Below are 26515 nucleotides of genomic sequence, written 5' to 3' on the forward strand. Positions count from 1 at the left end.
CCGCACCTCGACTCCCCAGCGTGAGCCCGAGCCGCTCTCCCGCGGCGAGGGACGAGGTGGGACCAGTTAGGCATCCACAGTAGCCAGGGCCCTGCTGTACGGGTGTCGTGGTTTCCCCAGTCCTGCAGTAATCATAGGTGTGAGGCTCCGCGTATGCAGAACTTGGCCGGCTGTCAGGAACTTGATCTCTCCTGAATTAAGTTCAGCTGCACTTTCATGTGTGAAAATTAATTGGTTGAGCAGTGTTTAAATCTGGGCTTTTACTCTGGGCTGCTGCATAATTATTACCTGCTACCAGATGAATGGGATTCAGGTAGCATGAAGTTTTACTTGCTGTATATTTTTGCATTAGGGTCTTCCCCCCGCCCCCCCGTTCTTTAAGCAACGTTTTGATGAAAACTGGCCGGCACGCAAACATGGAGATCCATGAGGAGCTCTTAAGTGTTTGCTCATTGTGTAGAAACAAAGGCCGTTTTAACTTTGCGGGCTGACGGATAATGGGGTATGATTTATTTCTCCTGAACATCTGTGACATTTTACCAAACACCCCCGCTACCGTCGAATTGGTCAGTAAGGCATTATTCCTTGTGCTGCATATTGATGGGGGAAAAAAACACATTAGCATCCATCATATCCACCACCCAGCTATGAAAAGCCCTTAGGAAACTCTGATAAAGATTTGCATTCATCTTGAGCAAGCTTGATTTTGACGTTCCCAACCAAAAATTTAGTTAACAGAGGAGGAAGGTTGTGGGGTGAAGTCTGGGAGGTATTTCTGCCTAAATAGCAAGGGGGAACCAGGAGCACTGTAGGAAAATAGAAGTAATTAACTTGTAGGCTTGCTGTCCCCAAATCTCCATACGGGGGAGCTGAAACTTTGGCAACTAGTTTAACATTGGCGGCCGGTAACAGCGTGTGCATTAGACTGCCACGCTACAGCATAGCTGACCTCGCAGGCATTTCATTATGGATTTCTTTTCTATTAGCCAACCTCATGGTATTTCGACTTTTTTTTAATCTTGGAAAATGGAACTGTAGCAAATGAGGCTGATATTTTCTGCCTTTGGGGTTGATTGAGAATTTGTTTGGAAATTATGACTAATAAAGCCATAAATATACAATGGTTAGGATAGTCGTTTGCTCTCGGGCAAACTTCTGCAAATTACACCCAGCAGCTCTCTCTGTGATATGGCACAACGTAGCTTAATGCAACAATAATAATAATGTTTCTGTGGCGTCTGCCGATCAGTGGCGCGTCCTCGGCACCCTGCAAATAAACGCAGCGAGAATGGATAAAAAAATGATTCAGTGTGCTCCCTGGAGGGCCTCTGGGAGGAAGGGGGGTCTTGGAAAAGTGCCCTTCATTCACAAAACGTTTTGCATAGACAGTCTCACTTGCAAGCGGGAGAGAAGAGATTTTGTAACGACATTTAGAGAGGAGGAGGGGTTCACTGCCTCTGAGGGGGGGCAGAAACAGGGAGGGCTAAAGAAAAGTGGGGGTAATACCAGTGAAGGAGCAACCCCAACTGCGGAGAGTAGCCGGTAACCAGAGAAGCCAGCGGAGCGGTGACATGGGGTAGAGGGAACTGACTCTGAAGAGGTCTAAGACGGGGGTCCGCGACCCCCGGTACACGTGCCAGAGTGGGGCACGCAAAGCAGCTTTGCTTGGCACGTGCATCCCAGAGCAGACGGTGGGGAAGGTGCTGCCGCAACAAGGATCGGGCCCCTCACGGCTTCCCAACTGCCCTCCCAGAGGCGCACGTGCATCCGCCACCGGCAGCAAATCGGGTGCAGCTGCTTGCAGCCTCCACGACCAGCCCAGCATCCATGGACCTGCCCACAGCCCAGGCTGGCTGTGGCCGGCAGCTGCACCAGGGTCCGTGGAGCCCTGGCCCGGCTTGATGCTGACGGTGGGTACACACGCATCTGTGGGGCAGTCCCAGTCTTTGTTGTGGCCATGCAGTCTGGTCCTTTTCCCACTGCCTGCCCTGAGGTGCGTGTGCAACATGGGCCAGGGCTCTGTGGACCCACTTGCAGCCTCCTGGCTGCCTGGGCGGCTGGCAGGAAGGCTACATGCAGCTGCCCCCAGACCAGCTCATTGCTGGCGGTGGGTGAACGTGCACCTTAGGGCAGACAGCGGGGAAGGGGCACCAGCTGTGCGGCCACAACGAGGATCAGGCTCCTCCACCATCTGCCCCCCGGCGCGCCAGCATCTTCCAAGTAGAGGTGGTGGGTGTTTTTATCACTCTGCCCAAAAATACTGGCGAACCCCTGATCTAAGAGGTAAGACCAGCAAAGAGCAGCAGGGTGGGCTTTCTAAGGTCACTCTAGCTCCACTTCTGCATGCAAAACTGCTGAGACCCTTCAGTGGGTTGTTCAAAATCTGGGAGGATCTGGCACACGACAGTGGGCTTTGAACAAGCAAGTTTCAAATCCCCAGGGAAAGAGGAGAGACAGGAGGAGGGAAAAAATCCCGGAAAACTGTTTCTTCTTCTTTGGCAGAGGTTCAATACAGAGAGGAGCCTGGTTTCCAGACAGCTCCTTCTGGGTTTTAATGTTTAGCTAACCCTGCTTCTCGGCAGGGTAAGACTCGGCGAGAACGGTATGGCTGACAACCTGTGTGCAAGGGTTTCTTTAGTCTCTTGCCTCATCTGGTCTTATAAGTAGCAATAATACCTTGCTCTTCCCCCATGCCTGCCATTCAAGGGTCTTGTTGAGCCCTAATTCATTTAATTCTGCTTTATACCAGAACTGCTGAATAAACGCTGGTGTAACCGTTGCAGGGGTCAGCTCTGGAGGGTAGGGAGAAGGATGGCTCCAAACCAGCATATCGCTTAAGCCCAAGATTAACTTGACGGCAGTAGGACCACTCAGCTCAGAGGCAGAGGTACCCAACACGTGGCAGGACTGTGCCCGGAGTTGGAAACCCCACTGTGCAAAAAGTTTTGGTCCGTGAAAAACTTTGCGACAAACACGTTTCTCCAGTGTGGCGGAGCCGGCTGGCTAGCCAAGGCGGTGAACGCACACGCTCGTCTCATGTTGTTGGGGCGCACAGCCTGCGTTGTACAGGAGGTTGATCTCGATGCTGCCCGGTCAAGATCGGAACGGAAACTGGAGGATCCCTAATGTTTTGCTTTGAAATCAGTAGCCTGCCACGTCCTGGCAGGTTCATTTTGTGCTCCTCTCGGGCGAGTCTTCAAAGGGTTGAAGTGGATAGCCTCAACGTCCAAGGTTCAGGTCCACATTTCAAAACACAGGATCTTTGGCTTCTGGGGCACACAGAGAGAGAGAGAGTGTGTATCTGTGCATGTGCTTGTGAGAGAGGGAGAGAGATCATCCCTGATGCCAGGCCCATGCTCACCTGCTTGCATAAATAGCCAGCTCCATGTGCTGCAACACCCAGATAAAACAGCTGAGTGTTTTTGAAACCCTACCAGCATTTCTCAGCTTCCCTGTACCCCGTTGGTGAACATATATTACATATTCTGCCCACTCCACCTCCCCGAACCTTACCCTGTGCCCAGAGGGTATGAGTTATAACCCCCCTAACTCAAGCTGCTGCAGCTCACACATTTAGCTTTGGCGGTCTCGGGTTCAGATCATGGGTGCCAACCATCGTAGTAGCTGCTGCAGGCCTGGCCAAAACTAGATGTGCAGAGAAGTTGAATGAACTCTCTCTATAACCTCTCTCTCAGCTGTGCAGGAGCTGATCGTTGCGCAGCTCAAGTGGCTGGGACAGACACAACCTCTGCCTGGACGCGTGGGAGAGGCTTGCTGGAGGTTGAATGATGACAAAAGGAAGTTTTCTCCGGCAGACCGCAATGGCTCTGGAGCCCTGATGCAACTTGCTTGCTTGTCTGCAAAGAGGGATTATAGTGATCGGTGTCTCATAGGAAGCAGTGAGTGACGCCTGAGCACTTGTTTTATCATTCTCAGTGTGCGAGATTGACGGCTGCGGGTGCTTGTTTCAGTAAACAGTGGATCACAGCGTCTAAATACTCAGGAATGTGCTTGAGGAGACGAGAAGGCTCCAAATCAGCTGGCGTGGAGACAGTTTGTGGCTTGGCTAATGCGGTTCCACGTGGTTGCAGTCCCACTTGGCTACCTATACCGCAGATGGCAGTGCAAGGAAGACGGCAGGGCTGGACACCCCCGTTTGTGCAAGGGATGAGAGGGGCTTGAACGGGGCATGGCAAGGGTTGCTCTGGCCCCCAGAGATTAGATCTGGCCCGCAGTAGCAGGGGCACCTTCTTTGCCCTGTGCTATGCTTTCTTCTGCCATGGCCGGCATCCTATCTGCAGCATCCCATGTCCCTGCTCTGTGCCCATGGGTCTGTCTTTCTGCGGTGCCAAATTTATGCCTCCCCGTTGGCGACAGAAGTGGAGGGTAAATGGAGCAAAGAGGAGAGGAGGGAGGGCTGGGGCACTGCAGAGGGGTCGGCAGCCCCCCGCCACAGCTGGATCACAAGGCCTGCGTTTGTTAAAGGCTGCCGATCCGTGGAGTATGAAGTGGAGAAAGACTTGGACCCGCAGTGAGCTGCTGCACTGGCATTACTGTCACGGAGTAGCGGGGGCTTGGGTAGGAGCCGCGTCTCCCGCACAGGGTGCTCCATGGGCAGCATAGCGGCTCGCTGCCCTCGCAGAGGACAGACCGTGGGGCGATGCTTTGGCCACAATCTGGTATTTCTTTAGCTGGGCTTTCAGCCTCGAGATCCTTCTCCGCAAACAAGAACACGTTGTCTGATTGCTCGGTATTCATAAGATAGGAAACAAAGAAAGGCTAGCGACTTGCAAAAATGAGGGTCGTTGGTTTTTACCCAGCTTGCGGCAAGCCAGCTCCTGTTTCCAGCAAAGGATTGGGAGTCAAGATTTGAGATGTCTGGGGTCATGATGTAGCGGCACTTAGCACATGGTGTGTGTTACATATTCCAGGTGTTTTGTGAATAATCAGACCTTGAAGTACTTTTGTGCGACAGCGGTGGAACCTGAGGCACTGAACGGTTAGGTGACATCCCAAGGCCACAGAGCCAATTGGCATCAGTGTTGTAAGGACTCACAATTTCCTGACGCCCAGGTCTGGGCTTGGGTCACGAGGGCTCGTTTCTTCTTTGTAGTACAGTTTGAAGCTGGAGTTGGGAGGACCTGGGTTTTGGGAGCTGCTGTGAACTGCAAGGAGAGCGCTACCGTGGCCAAGTCTGGATGATGCTGTGATGTCTCCGTGGTCGTACTCGGGGTGAAGTGGCTCTTCAAAGCAGCTGCAAAGATCTGGAGACCCGGAAGGCAATTCTGAATTGGATTTGGAGAGGGAAGCAAGCAGGGAGGGACTCAGTGACCATGACAGGGGGTGTGGGCAGGCCTGGGCCCACTGCATGGAAGAAGAGCGTGGTCTGGCTGCAGCTGCGGCCCTGGGTGGGGAGCAGAGATTTGGGAAGACGGTGGAAGCCGAGAATGGAGTCGTTGAGGCGGGGATGATTAATACAGATTTCAACAGACAGGGTCAAAGTAAGGGAGGATTCTGGTAATGAGGTGGGGGTGGTGATGGGAAGACGGTACCGCAAGGGTAATGCGTGTGCATGGGAGGAGTTTTTGTGGGGAAGCCAGGCCAAGATTTCTGGCCTCCGGAGTAAAGTTAAGCTTGCTTTCAGCCCTGCTGACACTGCAAATGCTTTCCAGTGCCCCGGCTGGCAGGCTCGCTCTCCCTTCCCACCCGGGGCAGGAGTAGAGCCCACTTCTCCAGACATGACTGCACGAGCCCAAGCGCCCCACCGCAAAAGCAGAGCATTTGCAAAACGAAAATACGGTTTGTACTGGGTTGAATGCAGATTGCATCGTACCAGGCAGCTGTAACTCTTGTGTTCAGCTTTGAAAACGACTGCGCTGATACAAGAAGGCCGTGAAGATGATTTAACTGATGAAACTGTAAAGCTGTGATCCTGGCGGTTTGTGCCGCGGTTGCATGAGGGTGCAGCTGGGAGTCGTTCCTCCGTGACAGATAGGCAACCTGAGCTCGGGGGACCAGTAGCTGTATCGAAAGCCTTCTCCCTTCTGGGCTGTTGGGTTGGATCCAGGCTGAGTTGGTGCTGCTGGGAAGTTATTACTCGCTGATGGATCCTGGGTCAGGGGCCCTCATAAAACGATGATCCTGGTCTGAGTCTAGTTCCTGGCAGTTGATTATCCACATCATAAGAGCCACTGCCTTATTGAAGGTGATCCGGGCTCAAAGCGGACTGAGCGATGTGAGTTAGCAAACCCGGCCAGGAAAAACTGTAGGCGAGCAACTGGCTGGGAAGGGGGGTCCGATCAGTATAGACCCCCAAATCTGCCTGACTTTGTGAGTACGAGGCAATGGAAAGCTGTCGGCCAGAGGCAGGACCCACTATCCTCCGAAACCGTTCGGAGCATCTTGGCCATCTGAAACATGAAGCCTGTCGCGGAAAGGACAGGGTGGCTGAACTGTTATGCGACATGGCCCCTGCACATCAGGGCTGAGGCCTGTCCCAAAGCCACCGGGCAGCAGCTTTCAGGGCTTCGGTCTTCACCGGCCTTGCCCTGCAGAGGAACCCCCATCAAGCCCGTCACACCTTTCTCGAGTGCCAGAGACTTGCGCCCCCAAATCCTTGCACGCACCGATAAAATGAGCCAGGCATCACGGTAACCGAGTCAAGAGGCTTTTCAGGAGGGTATCTCGAGGCACTGAGGACACTGCTCAGTGTGCGGTCGTGTTAGTGCTGTTTCAAAAGCAAGTCTGCGCGTCTGCAGAGCAGGTCTTTATTTATGCCCACTGAGTCTGGCAGGCACCCAGCGGCATAGTATGTTTTGCTCCATTATGCCAGCCTTTATTGTTGAATCAGCTTTATTTTATGGGCGCTTTATATGATATAAATCTTTAGTCTGAAGGCTAATTAAAGGAGTTTCTGGCTTGTTTGGGTTTTCTTCCTGGAGCAGGGTTTCTCAGCGATTCTTGTCCTTTAACTTTGGACTCAGTCAGGGGGTTTGTATTACATCGTCTATGCCTTTCTCTGCTACCCCCAGATTTCTTGCAGGGATTAATAGTGTCTAGGGTTTGAATGGCTTGAGATGGTGGATTAGAGTGGCGTAGCTTCTGCCGTGGTTTCATAGTTTCATAGTTTCTAGGGTCGGGAGGGACCTGAGCAGATCATCTAGTCCGACCCCCTGCCATGGCAGGAAAGAGTACAGGGGTCAAACGACCCCGGCAAGATGTGCATCCAACCTCCTCTTAAACACCCCCAGGGTAGGAGCCAGCACCACTTCTCTTGGAAGCTGGTTCCAGACCCCAGCCGCCCTGACCGTGAAGTCGCGTCTCCTGATATCTAACCTAAACCTGCCCTCTGCCAGCTTGTGCCCGTTATTCCTGGTCACTCCTGGCGGTGCTCGGGGGAACAGGGACTCCCACAATGCCTGCTGGTCCCCCCTGACTAGTTTATAACAGGCCACTAGATCCCCCCTCAGCCTTCTCTTGTGGAGGCTGAACAGGTTCAGGTCCTGCAGCCTGTCCTCATAGGGCCTGCCCTGCTGCCCCCCAATCATGCTTGTGGCCTCCTCTGGACCCTCTCCATGCTGTCGACATCCCTCCTGAAGTGCGGCGCCCAGAACTGGACGCAGTACTCCAGCTGCGGCCTGACCAGTGCCGCATGGAGGGGGAGGATCACCTCCCTGGACCTGCTCGAGATGCATCTGTGGATGCAGGACAAGGTGCGGTCGGCCTTCCTGACCGCGTCCCCACACTGCCGGCCCATGTTCATCTTGCAGTCAATGATGACCCCCAGATCCCTTTCCGCCTCCGTGCTGACAAGAGGGGAGTTCCCCAACCTGTAGGTATGGTGCCGGTTGTTCCTCCCGAGGTGCATCACCTTGCACTTGTCTGTGTTGAATCCCATCCTATTCTCGTCCGCCCACCCTTGTACCCTGTCTAGGTCTGACTGTAGCCTGTTGCATCCTTCCAGTGTGCCCACGTCCCCCCACATCTTAGTGTCATCAGCAAATTTGAACAGGTGCTTTTTACCCCCTCATCCAAATCGCTGTTGAAGATGTTGAACAGTGCGGGCCCGAGGACCGAGCCCTGCGGGACCCCACTGCCCACGTCCTTCCAGGTTGAGAAGGACCCATCCACTACCACCCCCTGGGTGCGGCCCTCCAGCCAGGTGGCGACACATTTGACTGTGTGGGTGTCGACACCACAGCCCCCCCAGTTTCTTAATGAGAACAGGGTGAAAGACAGTGTCAAAAGCCTTCCGGAAGTCCAGGAAGACTATATCCACTGCTACCCCGGCGTCTAATGATCTGGTGATCTGATTGTAAAAGGCCACCAGGTTGGTCTGACAGGACCTGCCACTGATGAACCCGTGTTGGTTGCCCCTAAGCATGGTTTGATTTAGGGTTTGTCTGCACACGAAAGCTATACCCGAATAGGTCCTCCTGAATATCCCCGTGTGTGTGCCTTCTCATGTCTGCAGTGCAGTTTAGGGGTGCGATTGCAGTTTATGCAGGCATTGCTGGGCTAGTATTAAACTAGCTAGATTACATCCTTTTAAGTGTTGTTGCTGGGCAACAGAAGGCACGTCTACATGTGCTTTTACACGCCTAAACTTTAATGTGCATTTGGCTAATGCACATTAAGGCAGTTTAGGTGTGCGTCTACACATGCACATGCGAAGGCGCATTAATGAAGTGAGCGGACTGATTTGGGACTAAAGTTAGGTGCTTTATCTATTCATGCCTAAATTTGATACCTGCTTTTGCAAAGTATCAAATTTAGGCACAAATAGCCTAAAATGACTAATTTTAAGGTGCATCAAGGGTGCACACATATAGACCTATGCCCTTAATGCACCATAAAAATGGCTATTGCACCTTAAATTGATACGTGTAGCTATGTCCAGAGTGTTCAGTGTGGGCAACAAACCTTTCCCCAGGACCCTGGGTAAATATTTGGGTAACTACTTTGTAATTGGCACCTAATCTAAAGCTGCAGCTTAGACAGCACTGTTACCCTGCAGTATAGGGGTAAGCTGCCCAGGGGTATAAGTGAGGTCCAGCAGGGGTAGATGGAGCCTTAGACCTTCTGCTTGGCTTCTTCCTCACACATAGCACGCGAGGTGTGGATGCGGTAGAGATTGGCCTGATTTTAGACATCACAGGCATGAACATGATTCTCACCAGGTTCATAAATCTGATCCAAAGCCCCTGGGTTTGGTGGGAAATCCCTGCCCTTAGACCACTGGCTCCTGTGGTTAGGTGTGCTCTCCCCTTCCAGCTGACTGTTCTCGCCACCCTCCGTAATTTGTTCACAGTAAAGTGTTAGCAGGAAGCAGAGCTGACCTCCCGTCTGGTACTGTGTCTAACCCCAAGCAAATCCTTATGGCTGCTGGCAGACATTAATTTAATTGCATGATTGCAATCTGATGAATTTCAGCCTGGATCAAAAAAAATCACATGTCCTACATGGCAGGACATGCACAGTTTTTGGGGATCTGGGATAAAATTCCTCAGAACCCCCCATGTGCACCGGGACCTTTAAAGTTACCCTGCTGGGAAGATTAAAGCCAGCAAGGCTTTAGAAGTGCTGGGGCTTGGGGAGCCCTTCGGCACCACCCAAGCTGCCCTGCAAGCAGGGCTTCCCAGCAAAGCTTCACATGCCACATTGCTCAGGTTAGAGCCCCGTATAAACCAACCACCGATGTGTTGCACGTTGAACGGTTTGCCATTTTATGGTGTGCTGTTTTGCATTGACTGGATATGCGTTATGCCACAATTTAACACAGTACGTGCGCAATAAACGCAACACCTGTCAGGAACCTGTCTCTCTTCGCTTCTTTTTATGCACCCATGGATAGCTAGGCACTAGTGAACCAAAAGCCTGCATCTTTTATGAAATGGCAATGGGAGCTTGGAGACCCTGCATAAGGTGAAGGGAAGCGCAGTTGCATGGTCCAACCAAGGCAGAGATCCTTTTAAGTGCAGGTCAGCAGCCCACTTCTGGCTCCACCCATTCCAAGGATTATAAAGACTGAGAGCCAGAAAGGAGAACGGGTCCAGGCTGGGAAACCAAAAGGGGAGGGCTCCTTGGCACATGGACTTGACTGGTCAGCTCCCAGTAGGAAGAAGAGCTCCCAGTAGGATCTATATAGAAGCCAAGGAGGCAGTGAAGGGATTATGGATCCAGAGCACCCATGGACACCACTGGACTGAGGCAGGACGTGGCCCACAGCTGTGGGTCTAAGACTGACTGTGACCTGGCAGTCTGATGCCCGTAGCTGAGCAGGGACCAGAGCTGGGAGTCAGCGGGGCAGGAATCCTCTACCGGTGCTGCAGGTGGGGTAGCGCCGCAGCCGCATACGCACTACCCAGGCAAAGTGACTGAATGGCCCAAGAGGCTGTGGATTACAGTGAACAAATCCAGTCTGGCCAGAGATCTAGGGTGGCCTGCCTCCCACACCAGAAGCCCATAAACCAGTCAGATCCATAAACCGGCGTCGGGCTGGGGATGGGCTGGCGCGGACTCAGCCGCTGGGGATCCCATTGCTAACACCGCGCCTGTTAGAAACGGTTCTGCTGTTTGCTGCGAGTAAAGAGAAATAGAGAGCATGGTACTTTAAGACCCTGGAAATTGTTAGAAACACCAAGCACAAAGGGAGGTCTTGATGAGCGTGCGGCCCGGAAGCCATCCAGTTCCTAGATTTCCATCCCCTGCTGCTGAGAAGCAAAGCGAGGACCCGGAGTTTTAATTTTTCATAGTGTTTTTAAACACGTACATTTGCAATTGTAAACATACCCCGGCGCTGAGGCTTCCCAGCCAAATTAGAGAGACAAGCCTTGCAAAAAAAAAAAAAAAAAAATCAGTTCTCTGAGAGAGGTCAAACACAAGCAAACTCCGGAGTTCATTAGGTCCATCTGTGTAAACTTCAGCTCATGTGGGATAGGCCCAGCAACACACGTACCTAGTGCAACTGAGCCTGTTTTAAACATGGAGAAAAACCCTCCATAAAAGCCCGAGCCGCCCTTGGGGGATGCTTGTGGTCTGAACGATAGGTTTTAACAGGCCGGATGAAAAAGATCTGCATCCTTTCTCTCCACTTGCATTTTCATTTCCCTTCATCCTTTCACTCCGGCAGAAAGGCAGGCTAGGGAGGGGAGTATGCTGTTTGGTATTAATTCCGACGCTGCACAGTTAGATATTCTTAGCTGGGGCCCATGCTGGGTTTAATAATCTCCAACTACATGCCCATAAAAGCTTAATTTTGCTATGAAGATGCATGCCTTGCAGCCTTTAATTTAATAATCGCAAAGGGTTTCTTTATAAGTTGTGCCACCTGCAGCAGCAATAGAAATCGGGATGGTGCCTGTTATTTCATGGGTTTGATTGATGTTTAAACTGACTACGCAAAGAATCGAGCCACCCACAGCCTTTTTTTTTTTATTGCCCCCAATTTTATTTTTTTACCTGCAATTTGTCAGAGCTTGCTATTTAAAGGAAGAGCTGATGGCTGCCTCTCTGCAATGCCCAGCTTTTGCTTAGAGCAGCAAATGAAGAAATATTCTTCTGCTGCTGCACTGTAATACTGGGTGAGATCGTGAGGACAGAAGGTGCCGGGGGGGGAGGAAGACAAGAGAAATTATGGGCTTCAAAGCAGGATCTGGAAAAGGTTTTGTGGGATGTACCAGCTCCCCCAGCACTCAGCGGGAACAGCCTGGAAATCTTTGGCATGGGTCAGCTGGCTCTCCTCACCTACATGTTGCAGCCCCAGAAAGGTAACTTCAGCTAAAGAGCTACGGGAAAAGAAGACAGAGCCCCGTTAGTTAGGAGGAGGCCAGAAGAGAAGCCACCGTGCTAGCACATCATGAAGGGTCTCAGAGGACCGTGGAGTTGGTGGGGAGACTTGAAGGTCAGTCTGGCTCCATTCTTCCTTCCTTCATGCCTCTGTATGGAGAAGTGGAAGAGGGCACGCGCATACACCTGCGGTGCGAGGTGAATCCAGAGAGATTTGGGAAGCCCCCGGTGCTCCCGGCAGGCCGAAGGCAGGAGGTTCAGCTCCATGCAGCACTGTTCCCGTTGTCGGGGGGGCGCAATGCAGCACCGAGTCAGCGCATGAGACCGTGATTGCTTGCATCCCTGCCAAACGGTGGACAGGAGCGGTTCAGTTGAGAGAGTGGAAGACACAAGTGCATCTCCAAGGGCGCAGAAGGCAGGAGGAATGAACCTGCCTGGGGAGGGAGGGTTCAGCCAGCGGGCGATTGGGCTCCTCGTGGGTTGGGAGGTGCCAAGCATTTGTCCATCCCTTCTGGTCCCTGGTGGGGGTTGGGGTTAACCAGCAAGCAGCCAGCTGTATGGTTATTGAGGGGCCATGGCCTTCTGTCATCCTTCAAAGCATGCCCAGATCTCAGCATGCCCTGCGAACAGCGAGTACCCCTTTGAGGTAGGGAAGTGTACTCATCCTGCACGCGGAGCTGAGGGAATGAGAGGTCAAGGGCACGATCTGCAAACCAGTCTGCCAGAACCTTTAACCCACACTTAGGTGCATAGAGGCAAGCCACCTGATGGACTAATTTGTACCTAACTGCTTGGTAGTGTCACGGATGGGTAGAAAGGATTATTGGGTTTGCTCCAAGGACTAACTGCTCTTTGGCAAGGGGGAAGGAAGATCTTAGTTTTTGCTTTCATAATTCTTCTTGTGTGGGGTCTAATTAACTCCCTGAGCATCCAGTGCTCTAAGGGGTCAGGGGTTTTGGTCTGTCGTCCATAGAGAGGTGCTGACGTGGCTCTGATTTGTGCCTTTACTACCTTGGAATTACACAAATTAGAAATAAAGCAGATTTTTAACCATGAACGCAGTTAACCACTGGAAGTGAAGGATTCTTTAGGAGGCGGCAGATTCTCCATGCCTTGATGTCTTCAAAGCAAGGTTGGATGCTGTTGCAGAAGATGTGTTTTACTCTCATTGTGGAGTCTTTGAAAGTAGAATTGGGCACCATTATACAGCCTGTATGTTTTATGTAGGAAGTCAAAGTAGATAATCTTACAGTTCCTTTTTTGGCCCTAACATTTATAAAAAGCTTTGACTTTGAGTGCCCTGGATCTGGACTCAAGAAGTGCTTTGCAATTTTTTTTTCAATACAACTTAACCAAGTCAGCTCTTGTACTCCTCTTGTTGACTGCATGCAGAGTTCTGCCCATAGGAACATGGCCAGTGAAGTATTTTGCCTCATGTCTGGATTACGGGAAGAATGTCTAGCTTGGGAAATCTGAGCTCTTAGATGAAACGACTATCTCGTTTAGGCCTGATTCAACCCTGCTGGAGAATTGTGTCGATTTGGGCACTAATATGACCCTCCTCATTGTACAGGACCGCCATTGGGGCAGAATAGCTCAGTCCCCATTTTACTGCTGAGAAAACCAGATGGAAGGTAAAATATGCGAGCTGGTTATTTTGGAGCCAAGAATGAAACTCAAGGTTTCTTGAGTCCCAAACCGGTGTCCTATCTGGTAGCCCCCTTGTCTTGTTCTGGGTCATACCATGTTCCTTCCACTTAACGAGGAGAGTGAGTGAGTGAGTGAGTAAGTGGATGAGGGAAGCCCAACATCATTGGCTTTCATGAAGTTGTACCTATGAACAGCCATTTGCAATTTGGCTCAGAGACTTTAAGGCAAATAAGCTTCAGCTGCCATTATATCTGGAATTAATGCTGACAATCTTGGATGCAAACATAACCGCTGAGACAACCCCACATTTATGTGCAATTTTTGCACTTTCTGTGAGGGCTCGGAATAAATAGAAGTCCTTTAAATAGATTATTAATTATCCTTCCTCTGACAGATACTCAGTAGGAAATCCATTAGTGGGTGTCCAGGTGAACTCACTGCTTCCAGAGCAGCTTTATTGTTTTTTACTTTTTCATTTTCTTTGCAGATCTGAAGCCCTGGGTCTCGAATTTCACCTATCCAGGTGTACATGACTTTTCTCAGCTTGCACTGGATGCCAACAGGAATCAGCTCATTGTGGGAGCCAGGTAACGATAATCTTTTAATTAGACCAGGATTGCTGCTCAGGCTCTTTCCTTCAGGTTGCTGGCTTCGAAGAAAATTGTGTTTCCAGCTCATGTGCCTTGTCTTGCTCACTCTCTCTTAAAGAAAGAGCTGTAATTTATGGAGCGAGATTTAGAATTTCAATATAATTACAAGGAAGAGAAAATTACTGCCCCCCCCACCTGTCTTGGATGCAATAAAAATGACTGCTTAATGAAGTGAAAAGCTGCTGTCTCCCAGGCATGTTTGAAGAGTTGTGGTAGGTTGATCTAGTCCATTTTTTCTGCCAGGACAGGACCGTACTCAGTGGATTATTTACAGTTGTTTGTCTATTTGAATTTTCCATTGGTGATAGTGTTCCTCGCTCTGTGTGCATAAGCACTTTTGCATTATCTGCACGGAGGCTAAAATGGCACGAGGGAATGGGGCTTCCCTAATTCCCCATGAAAACCCACTCTGCAACCCTTTAGATCTCACCTGGAGCAGATTTTGCCAGAACAAGGTTCTCAGCTGGTACGAGTTGGTGTAGGTCCATAGTTGTGACCCGTCGGATATAATTCGTACACATTTCCCCGAAATGGCCCAAAGCTTGCAAATTTTTCCCAATGATTCAGCTGGTCTAATAAAAGATATCACATTTACCCAAATAACCAGGTCTACCTATATCTGTAGATCAACGTGGCTACAACCCCCCCATATATGTCCCTGTATTTGTACACATGGCATCCTAAAGGAAGACATAGGTAGAAACACAAATACAGCATAAAAAGAAACAAAATGTAAGTGTAACCCAGGTGGTACTGCAAGAGGTACCTGCTCTCCAACTGAAGGGAACACAGCAGGTGCACAAGTACTGTGGGAGGTGTAGGGACTCTCCTCCCCTATAGAGCAGAGCCAGACCACCAATGGGGACTTAACCATATACCTTTTAATACTGGGAACTTAACAGGCATAAATCAGGGGGTGTAGTGGACACTACAGTGCCCCAAGGGGGCAGGATTCAACAAAGGTTAGACACTTACAGTCATTGACAAAAAACAGGATTAACAAAATATAAAACACAAACAGCAGAACAAACAATACGGGTTGGTGAAATATAAAAAAGGCACAAAATGCAAACTGTCAAGTGACAAGGAAATATAGGGCCTTGGTACCTGGAGGGGGAAAAGCACATTAACCCCTAAGAAGATTTGTGTCTTTTTATCTCACTCACTGCTGCTGGGCCTTGAACCCAGATCGCCCGTGTGGTAGACAGGAACCCTGCCATACAACCACCACTGGTAACACAGCTCCAGCTTACCAGGGGTCTTGACCAGCCCAGAGCCCCGGCTGCACATCAAGCTGCTTGGCCTCTGATTGGAGGAGCTGGAAGCAGGGCTGGGAACCTCTCAGGTCACTGCTCAGATCCTGGCTGGAGCAAGGGAGCCTCTCCTGCTGGCTGCAGCCTCTCCCACGGGATCCTGGAGCCCCGTGGGGGCCTCTCCTGCTGGCCGCACACCGCGCTGCTGAGGGTCCCACTGCTGCCTGCAGGGCCTGCTCTTTCAGGCTCTTCCGGGGCACTGCTCCTGCCCCGCTGGCTCAGCTCTTGCCGGCTCTGTGAAGCTCCTCCCTTGTTGTCCCTCACTGGTCTCTCTCCTGAGTCAGCCCATGCTGCCCCTTTTATCCCCCTCCAGGTGAGCCGGGGGGCCAATCGGGACACAGGGGGGTGAATCTCTGGGGCCTGATTGGTGAGGAAAGGGAATCCCAAGTCCTCCAATCATCATTTGCCCTTTCAAAATCCCTGGGCTAGGTCACTGCCAGCTCCCCTGTCACTTAAGGCTGCGGTTACAGGTCAAAACCTCTGGTACAATGAAATAAGATATGCCAGGAGTGAGTGAATCATGGGTAGCAACAGCAACTTTTTACTGTGTAATGAACAGATAAGACAACTCAAAAAGAATAGTGTTGTCCAATAACTCAGCCATCAGCAACAGCTTAAGTGTGTTTACAATGGGATATGCTGTGAGGGTGCTCTTAATGAAAATATAGGAACAGACTTTACAGGAAGGGTGAGGCAAACAATATAAGCAATAGGCTAAAAGCATATATATGATAGAAAAAAGAATATATGATAGCTACCTAGCTATGATACAGAGGGCATTTTCTTTTGGCTCCAAAGAAACAGCTCAAGTTGGTAATTAGTGGGTGCATTTACATGTGCTATTAATATGCAGCAATGAACTCTGGTGCATATCGCACTGGAGTTTATTGCTCCCAGGTGCCATGTTTCAATGAGTGCCTGGGACTGCAGCATTTTGAGCCAGGTCAGAGCAGCCCCAGCCGGCAGGGAGTCTGGGGGGTCAGCCCACCAGCCCTGGACTGCTCTGACTCGACTTAACATGCTGGCAGGCAGCCCCCTTGTTGAAGCATCCTTGTGCTGCAGCCAGCCCCGTCAGCATCTACAGGTGCATTGCTGCAAAGAAAACACTCCGCTGCAGGACAGAGCTTGCGTTTACAAGTACTAACTTACTGCGGAGTTAATTAGTTTAATCCCTTCTAATAGCACTGCATGTGTAGATACCAAGACATTTACTGCAGAGTTACTTAGGCAACTCTGCAGTAAACATCTCATGTAGATGCGCTGAGTAGATATTTTCTAGATATTTGTCCCGTAAACAACAGGCTTTAAGTTAAACTATTGAAACTAGTGCTTATATTGACCTTCCCATGCCTTTGATATAGAAGCTGACCAGTGTTTTCTGTGCCAGCTAATGGTTTTGTCTACCCTGGGATCTTAGCCATTGGCTACTGGTTCATAGATTCATAGATGCTAGGGTCGGAAGGGACCTCAACAGATCATCAAGTCCAACCCCCTGCCTGGGCAAGAAAGAGTGCTAGGGTCATGTGACCCCAGCCAGATGGCTATCCAGCCTTCTCTTAAAGACCCCCAAGGTAGGGGAGAGCACCACCTCCCATGGATGCCCATTCCACATTTTGGCCAAATTTTGGTAGGATGAACAGGCCACACCCTAAAGAGTGTAAAGTCTAAATAGTATCATTGTCCCAGAGTGGACCCCCCCCTCATTTTTGACACTGTCAGCTCTGGTGCAGTATGAGTTGACCTCCCACAGCATACTCCAGCTCCAAACCCGGCTAAAACGCATTGCTGCGAGTTTGCTGTCTATTCCGGGGTTTGCATTGATGCCGTCATGCTCCTGCTACAATGTCATGGTAGACAAGGGTAGGACGGCATCCTGTCTGAGTAACACCAGAGCCACCTGCAGTTAAAGAAACAACAGCAGTGGCAGATATTTGGCAAATCTGTATTTTATGAACAGTTTTAAGAGGGTTAATGTAAAGACCTGGATGTTTCCATCTAATGTGCACCATGGGATATCATTAGACAGCGCTGCAGAGTAGTTTTGACTGGGTTAGTGTAAAGCAGGGTACGGCAATTATTTCAGGTGGAGGGCCACTTACTCAGTTTTGGCAGGCTGACAAGGGCCACATGGGTAGCTGCACCCCTTGACAGGTGCCCTGCCCCCTGGTCACCATCTTGGGACCAATTTCCCAATATCTTGGGACCAATGTCCCAGGGCCAGCACCGGTGTGGCCCAAAGCAGGACACAGGCTGGCAGGGGCCTGTGGAGCCAGGCTGAGCTGCACCAGCAGGAAGAGGTGGGAGCTGACCTGGCTCCATAGAGCCCCTACCAGCTGGGACCCCACGCTTCTGCCAGCCAGCTCTGGGCCCGCCGGCATTGGCCCTGGGACACTGGTGCAGGCCCCATGCTCCTGCTGGCTCCCTTCCCACTTACTCCCAGTGCCCCCCAGCCTGCAGAACAGGTGGGGGGCAGCGCACAGCCCTGACCCCCTGCTTGCTGGCAGGGAAGAAGCTAATGCTGAGCATGGGGAAAGCGGCCCCTTGCCTGCCCCGTGGCCAGCGCTCCCTGCTGCAGGCGGTCGCAGCCCGCGCAGGGCTGTCCGGAGCAGGCACAGGCAGCCCGATGTGGGCTGTGAGTGGCTGCAGCACGGCGCCAGCCATGGGGTGAGCAAGGGGCCGCTTTCCCCCTGTCTGCCCATGCTCAGCTTTTCCCTGGGCCACTTTTCCCCAGGCTTCTTCCCTGCCTGGGGTCCTCCCCTGCCCTCTCCCCCCCACCCCGCCTTACCTGTGGGTGTGGCGTGGGGCAGCCATGTGGTCCCAGGCCCAGAAGACCCTGCTGGGGCTCCCAGCTGGGGTGGCAGGGGTGGCGGGCCCTGCTGTTGTGGGAGTCTGCTGGGCTTCCCCTGGGTCCTACTGCCCTTGGTTCCTGTCGTTTTTGACGGGAACCAAGGGCAGATGAATATTAATTTTCTAAATTTTTTAGGGGCCCCACGGGCCAGATAGAAGGGCCTTGTGGGCCATATCCAACCTGCAGGCCACATTTTGCCCACTCCTGGTATAACGGTACCTTGCTGTCTCCCTAGGCATGGTATTGAGAAACTGTTGGCTGACACTCTGTCCTCTTGAATTTACAAATACTCAGCTTGATATGGTAGCTCCGAGAACAGCCCTGTCCTCCTCTTATCGTAGGATGTCTCTTGTGATGGAGTAACACGATGACAGTGTACATCTCCACATTGCTTAAATATACCATTCCTGGTCATTTTAGTAAAAAGTCAGTAACTCTAGGGGCTGTGGTAGGGTTTGGGCAATAGGGCAGAGATGATAATGCTCTCATGTCTTGTTCCCTGGCAGCTGTATCTGTAGCATGGCCTTTTTAAATGGTTGTATTGCAAAGGTCGGCGTTTCAGCCTTTATTTTACCAGTTAGAGGCTGTGTCAGCTCATCAGCCTAGACCCCATCATTCTTTATACATACTCTATTTTGCCATTGAGCATTATAGAAATGGCTTTTTAGAGCATCCGGGATTTGGGGCTGAGGAGAATGCTTGGTTTGAGAAAGCGGACACAGACTGAAACTTAAAAAAGAATTGAGGAAACTCTTCTGAACCTGGGAATTGGGATGATGTGAGGTCAGAGATTTCAGTTACTCTTTCCAGCGAATCCTACGAGAACTGTTGCAGTTTGTAGCAGTATCTACCAGGGAAGTTTGTTGTCTTCATAGAAACTGATGCATGCCAAGTCAAAATCCCAGAAACAAAGCTTGCTTAGTGGGAGTAGTAGATCTGTCTGCTACGTACAATGTTTTTAATAACCCGAGAATGTAAAAGTAAGGGTATTAAAAGATCAAGCTGTCACAAAACTTACTCTGCCCTTGTCATATATACACTTCTAAAAAATGTGCATTTGAGTACAGCGTGACCTTAATCCTGACCCTTCAGTTCCTTTTGTTTAAATACACTATAAACTTCTTACGTGAGTTTATATGATTTGGAGATGTAGCAGTAAGTCCTGCAGCACTTATTTTTTTTCCCCTGAGTGCCTCAACTTTAGAGGTCATATGATAGTGCAATTATTTCAGCTTTATTTTTTTAAAGGCAAGTGTCTGCCCATTATGGTTCTTGGGAAGAGCATGGAAATAGGATGATGAAGGCTGAAGATCTGAAGGTGATAAAGGCTAAAGAACTCCCCAAACATATATATGCTGTGGCGGGGAGGGGGGAGCGGGCCCGGACCCTAAGCAGCAGGAGGGAAGGGGGCCCAGATGCGGGGGGAATGGGGCTCCGTCCTTGCCCCTTCTCCCCCCCCCACCCCTGTCATTCTTGATGGGCAGTTGGCTAGTGTGTGTGTGTGTGTGTGTGTGTATAGATATATAGATTCATAGATAGATTCATAGATGCTAGGGTCGGAAGGGACCTCAATAGATCATCGAGTCCGACCCCCTGCATAAGCAGGAAAGAGTGCTGGGCCTACAATACCCCAGCTAGATACACATCCAACCTTCGCTTGAAGACCCCCAGGGTAGGGGAGAGCACCACCTCCCTTGGGAGCCCGTTCCAGACCTTGGCCACTCGGACTGTGAAGAAGTTCCTCCTAATATCCAATCTAAATCTGCTCTCTTCTAGCTTGTGGCCATTATTTCTTGTAACCCCCGGGGGCGCCTTGGTGAATAAATACTCACCAATTCCCTTCTGTGCCCCCCTGACGAACTTATAGGCAGCCACCAGGTCGCCTCTCAACCTTCTCTTGCGGAGGCTGAAAAGGTCCAGTTTCTCTAGTCTCTCCTCGTAGGGCTTGGCCTGCAGGCCCTTAACCATACGAGTGGCCCTTCTCTGGACCCTCTCCAGGTTATCCGCATCCTTCTTGAAGTGCGGCGCCCAGAATTGCACGCAGTACTCCAGCTGCGGTCTGACCAGCGCCCGATAGAGGGGAAGTATCACCTCCTTGGACCTATTTGTCATGTATCTGCTGATGCACGATAAAGTGCCATTGGCTTTTCTGATGGTTTCGTCACACTGCCGACTCATGTTCATCTTGGAGTCCACTAGGACTCCAAGATCCCTTTCCACTTCCGTGCCACCCAGCAGGTCATTTCCTAGGCTGTAGGTGTGCTGGACATTTTTCCTCCCTAGATGCAGCACTTTGCATTTCTCCTTGTTGAACTGCATTCTGTTGTTTTCTGCCCACTTGTCTAACCTGTCCAGGTCTGCTGGCAGCTGCTCCCTGCCCTCCGGCGTGTCCACTTCGCCCCATAGCTTAGTGTCATCTGCAAACTTGGACAGAGTACATTTCACTCCCTCATCCAAGTCGCTGATGAAGACATTAAAGAGTATCGGTCCAAGGACCGAGCCCTGCGGGACCCCACTGCCCACACCCCTCCAGGTCGAAACCGACCCATGCACCACGACTCTCTGGGTGCGACCCTCCAGCCAATTCTCCACCCACCGGACTGTGCAGTCATCCAAGTCACAGCCCCTTAACTTGTTCACCAGTATGGGGTGGGATACCATATCAAAGGCCTTCCTGAAGTCCAAGTATACGACATCCACCCCTCCTCCTGCGTCGAGGCATTTTGTGACCTGGTCATAAAAAGAGACTAGATTGGTCAGGCACGATCTACCTGCCACGAACCCGTGCTGGTTTCCCCTCAGCATAATTTGTCCTGCCGGGCTCTCACAAATGTGAGCCTATATATAGGGTACTTGGGGGGGTTCATGAGATTTTATATACACACATACACACACACATCTACACACATATGTTTTGAGATTGATTAGACATATGTATATATCAATGTGTAGATATGCATATTGGGAGATATGAGATTAATATCTCAATATATGTACATATCTGCATATGTACGTATATTGAGATATACAGCATGAGATTGATTAGACATATGTATATGTGTGTGTGCGTGCGTGTATAAAATCTCATGATTTGGGGGACATTTTCAATATTCTCTGTTCTTTGTAAAACATTCCCTTTTGTCTTGAAGAATACACTTGGGATTTTCCAGACCAAGCAAGTCTTTCAAGCCAAAGCCATAAGAGGAAGAGCTAATATAAGGGGTAAAGCTTGATAAAGGATCCTGATTGTAGTCTTGACTATGAAGAGGCCGCCTCTGTAATAACATGATGTGGCGCTCTTATTGTCTTTCTTTGTAATTCTTTTTTTTCCCATTATTAGACTTCAGATTTAACTTTGCTGTGCAGCATTCCTTGTGGACAGGCTGCGTTTATGAACCCAGGCGGTATTTGCACTACCAGAAAATCTGAAGCCTCAATGTAATGGGAAAGAAATTGGCGCCCGTGCCTTACAGATGGGTGTCGCATAATGAGATATTGCTTTTATTACAGATACACATTACAGATCAAGATGCAGCCATGACAAGTCAGCCAAGGAGAAGATTACTCCAAATACCAGAACAAAGGCTGGGCAGATTGGGGTATTGTTCTTCTGGTGGTGTTATAAAATTGGTGAATGGATTGGGCAGAGCAACTTGAATGAGCTTCTTCAGAATAAATTGGTTTAATGAGGGAGACAACCTAAATTTCCTAATTCACAGGGTAAGCAAGGGATGCATGTAGTGGAGTAATTTGAGGGGAAATGCGAGAGTGATAAATTAAAAGATGCATTAAAGCACCCATTTGAACTGACAGTCTTTGCCTGCTGTTGAACTCAGTTCAGGGAGCCGTAACCTAGGGAAAGGTCGAAAGGGTTTTGTGGAGCAGGTGCAAGACTTAGTAGTGGACTCTTACCAGTTGTTTAGAGGTCTTGGGACTCGCTGCCTTCGATTATTTCATTATCTACCGCATGGCGATAGCATCAGAGAAGGAAGTTTGCTATGAGAGACGCTGCACGGATTATATTATAGCCAATCAAAGAAAATAAAAGGCTGAACAGGGGACAGCTGAGATGCCGTGCGAGAAGTCTGGCAGAGCTGCAAACTGAAGGGAAACAGCTTGGACAAAGCAGGAGGACAGGAGCCAGGCAAACGGATGCACAGAGAGGGGCAGGGAGACCTGAAGGGAGACAACTGACTTCTCCCAGAAGGACGCTGCTGGGGGCAAGGGCCTGCTGGGAGCATGGACGCGAGACACCTTGATAAGAAGGTTGTCCTTTCTTAGCAAGAAGAGCTGCCGCTGCGGAAAAGCAGCCAGAAAGCATCACGACAGGATGCCTTCCTTTGTTCAGTCTGCCAAAGAGACTGCCAGATCCATCGGGAGCTAAAATGAAAAATGTTTGTCTCTTCTGGCATTCGTGCAGGTGTGGAAGCACAGCAGGCCGTGGCGTAGCCGTGCGTCACAACGAAGGCCACTGCTTGGAGGGGAGTGACTGATGCTGTGCTAATGAGACGCTGACCTGACACAGAGAGAGGGTTTCACCAAACGGGTGATCTCGGGTACACACGGGGTGTAGCTGCTAGCGAGGTGGGGCTGTGCGCTTTTGCTTATGCAGTCATTTTCAGACCTGATCAGGAGCTGTCCTGAACGCACCGCTCAGTGTTTGGTAAGTAGGCATCGCATTGCCTTGAGCCAGAAGGGTGGGTCATTTTGGCTAGCACATAATACCCAAAGTGCGTATTATGGAGCAGGTCAGTAGACCTATTTCCTGCTATGAAAACATGTGCGACGGGGCTACTGCTTTACCTTGCAATGGATCTGATCCCTGATTAGCCTGGATACGCCCCGTGCCAGCATCCTGCTGGGCCCTCTGGATGAACAGACATTCAGAAGATTTTGTATTAACGTAGCTGAATAGCTCAAGACTGAATGAGCAGGACCGATGTCCCGTATGGATGACCCAAGTTCCGGTGGGGTAGGATTATAAATTCATCTTGGTATCCAGGCTTGATTGAGACTCTCTTGAGAGCTCTGGTACCTTGAAGTTTAGCGTCTCGGGTGTCAGCATCCACGTGGCTCTTGGGTTTCACAGAGCTCGTCGGCAGAAAGGTCTAGCGCAGAGCAGTAAAACTTGCAAAGCCTGTGCCGCTTGGAAAATATCACTTCCACCCCATGGACATCTTCAGTCATACCTACTGCTAGACTGCCTGTTCCTCCTTGTGTCCTTGTCCTTGTGGTAGGGTATTTGGCAGAATTTGCTCATTCATTCGATTCAGACATGGCTGCACCACGAGCGCTTCTGCTCCGGCATCAGATTTGCCGTCCCTGGACCGTCAATCATATACCTTAGCGCCCACACCACCCCAGCCTGTCTGCCTTGCCAGTGAACCCTAAAAAGAACCTGAAAAAGAAAAGCAGTAGTAAATTGTGCTGCGTGGGGTTGAGCTCTTTAAAAAAAAAGAAGTTGGTTCGGTGGTAAAAGTCCTGGTGCAGGAATTTATCGGCAGGTTTGGAGCATGTGGGAATACACCAAAGGGCTTGGTCATAACTGTGAGTCTGTCCAAGGTGCTTCCCGCTGCTGTAGTATCCGAGTATCCTGCAGTTTTGGCCTTGCACCATTCTTGGGACTCAGGGTTGCTCCATAGATGGGGGACTGAGGGAAATGAAGGGATTTTTCCGAAACCCACACAGGAAGTCTTGAATTTCCATCTTCTAATATCTCAGCTGCTGGGACATCCTTCCTCAGCTTGGCATCTTCAATGGCCCAGTGTTTCTCAATGCAGTGATTTCAGTTGGAGCGGTGAGTGCTCAGTCAGGCCATGTGCACCTTAAAGAAGAAAACCCAAACACCTCATCATCATCCTCATTTAACAGAGGCACTAGGAGGGGTTGAATAGGACTTACAATCACATGTTGTCATTAGGGTCAGGATGCAGGAAACCATAGACTATGACTCAGTGTTTCACGGGGACAGGTTACTGCCACTCATTAGGATAACTCCTAATACAATCCATCAGAATTGTGCCAGCCTGCCTGCCGTACAGGGTCGTGTCTGGCTGAGAAATGACTTTGCCAGTTGAAGTATTAACGGGGATGTGAGCAAGCAGAAAGCATGAGATTGAGCATGAGACCATCCAGACTGTAGGAGGGCGCCTGAAATCTGTCGCAGACTCTCCAAGGGGAAACAAATACCCGTTCCTGGCATGGCTTGGTCCTAGCAGAGCAAAGGGACTTTCTGGTTTCGGTCGCATCCCGGTGGTGTCGGATATGGAAGAGGTCTAGCGGAGCGATTAATCCAAGAAAGACGGGCTCCGACTTGAAATTAATAGTGACGTCCAGAGGGCAAGTGTAGTGATTTAAGAAACCGCTCGGCTGTCTGCATTCAGGGATCCGTGGTGAAGGTGGGAAGCATGAGGCATGACATTACAGCTAGTTAGGACCTTAATTAGCGAGGCTTGGCATTTCTCTACAGAAGAAACCAATGTGGGTTGAGCCTCGCATAGTTCAGACCTCTTTCTCCCGTGGTATGGCATCAGCCGAGATCCGCTTAGTCCTATGTTAAACCAGAAGGGGCTGTAGACCCCCTTACATGCGAGCGACACTTGGCTTTGGAGCTGGACTCCTCGACCTTGCCTGCAGGAGCCTGGCTTTGCCGAGCGCTGAGATTCATTGCATCTCTCCCTCCAGGAGGTGGGGAGGGATGAATGCATTACTTCGGGGATTCTGGGAATTTTGGATCAGGGCCTGATTTGTTCAATGTAGAACTTTTTTCCCCCCCTACGTAGAATTTGTACGTTTGCCCAGAGCGCAGGACAGGGGATTTTAATTAGTTCTGAAGAAATGAAATGAAATGAAAGGCTGTGCTGGAGCAGGCTCAGGTAGCTGGGCCTGGCCGGCGAACAGAAGATGTTGCTGCTCTGGCGGAGCCAATGAGCCTCGCTCCAGGAGTCACAGAAGGAAGGGAGGCTGTGACAGCGGCCACTGCAAGTCCATTTCTCTGCTTCCTCCAGGGAAATAATTCAGCTGCTGGGTGGCACCGGTTACATCTCTGCAAATAAGCTGTCTAAGCTGGTAATTATCACCGCAGTCAACAGAAGGAGAACAGGCTCTTGGATGTCTCCTAGTGTGACCCCCCCCAACCGGGTCCGTGTGAACGACAACTGGAGAATCAGAAAAGTGCCCTGACATCCCCAATTGGGGCGAGGCTGCAGACGTGTCTTGTACGGCAGACAAAATGAATATTGGTGATTCCCTCTCACAAAACCAACTGCCCGTGAGAGACTCACTTGCTTCTAGTAGCCCGCAGAGGAACATCAAGTCGAAAGATGATGTTCCGGACAATTGGATATAAGCAAATGCAAGGTCACAATGGGTTTTTTTTTTCCCTTCCCAAGAGCTCTAGAGGGTTGCTTCCAATGTACCCTCTCCTGCCCTCCTGCACCACTGGATGCCGAGTAGCTGGGCCTTGTACAGCTAGAAACATCCTAGTTTTAACGAAAGCAATAGGACGGTTGGATATATCCAGGGTCACCTAAGGTAGCTTGCAATGCACTTCCATATCCAGCTGTAAAATACCTGAGTGACGTAAAGATTTGAGACGAATTACTCAAGGTGGCCTGGGCAGCAAAAGTAGTGGCATGCAAGAAGGGCAGACGGCCTGGCAGGAGCCTGCCTGCACTGGGATGGATTTGAGTGTGGGGTAGTCTCCTTAGGAATATTTTCATATATTTTCAGTCTTGAGATGGCTATAATGCCTGAATAGTGGAGGGAAGAGCCCTGCTCTGGGAGAGAGAAGGTAGGGTGGGATAACCTCCTAACCCAGTGATTGTATCCTAATAACCTCCTAGCCCAGTGATTCTCAACCAGGGTGCCACAGCACCTTGGGGTGCCTTGCAATACTTTCAAGGGTGCTACACAATGTTAGCACTGTTAGGTTTGCAAACACGATTCACGAGATAAACCCAGTGATGTCAAACAGAAATCCATAATGGTGTTTTTTTCCCATGATTTCTTTGCAACAGAAAAAAACCCGCTCTATTATTTTTCTGTTGTCAAAAAAGTCTGGAAAGGAAGAGCTGGCATTTTCTGAGGGGTGCCTGGAGTCTGTCCAGGGGTGCCTCAAGTCTAAAAAGGTTGAGAAAAACTTTCCTAATCAGAGCAAAAAATAAAGGGACACAGTTATGGAGTTTTTCTGCCAACTTGTCCCAAATCCTATTCCCTCCATACTCTTCCCAAATGTGAACATGCAAGATTTTGGAATGGCTTAGCCT

General features: G+C 50.3%; 1 protein-coding gene across 2 annotated transcripts in view; it reads left to right on the forward strand.

Moving 5' to 3' along the window:
* SEMA5B (semaphorin 5B) overlaps window positions 1–26515 on the forward strand; it is a 351344-nt gene that overhangs the window by 178476 nt on the left and 146353 nt on the right. For both annotated transcript variants that reach the window (XM_090045998.1, XM_090045999.1), the window contains exon 4: window positions 13925–14024. In XM_090045998.1, coding sequence (XP_089902124.1) covers window positions 13925–14024 — 100 coding nt within the window. The remainder of the gene's footprint in view (window positions 1–13924; window positions 14025–26515) is intronic.

This window comes from Crocodylus siamensis, chromosome 4, assembly GCF_052110815.1.
Source record: "Crocodylus siamensis isolate JL-2025a chromosome 4, ASM5211081v1, whole genome shotgun sequence".
Lineage (NCBI taxonomy): Eukaryota > Metazoa > Chordata > Crocodylia > Crocodylidae > Crocodylus > Crocodylus siamensis.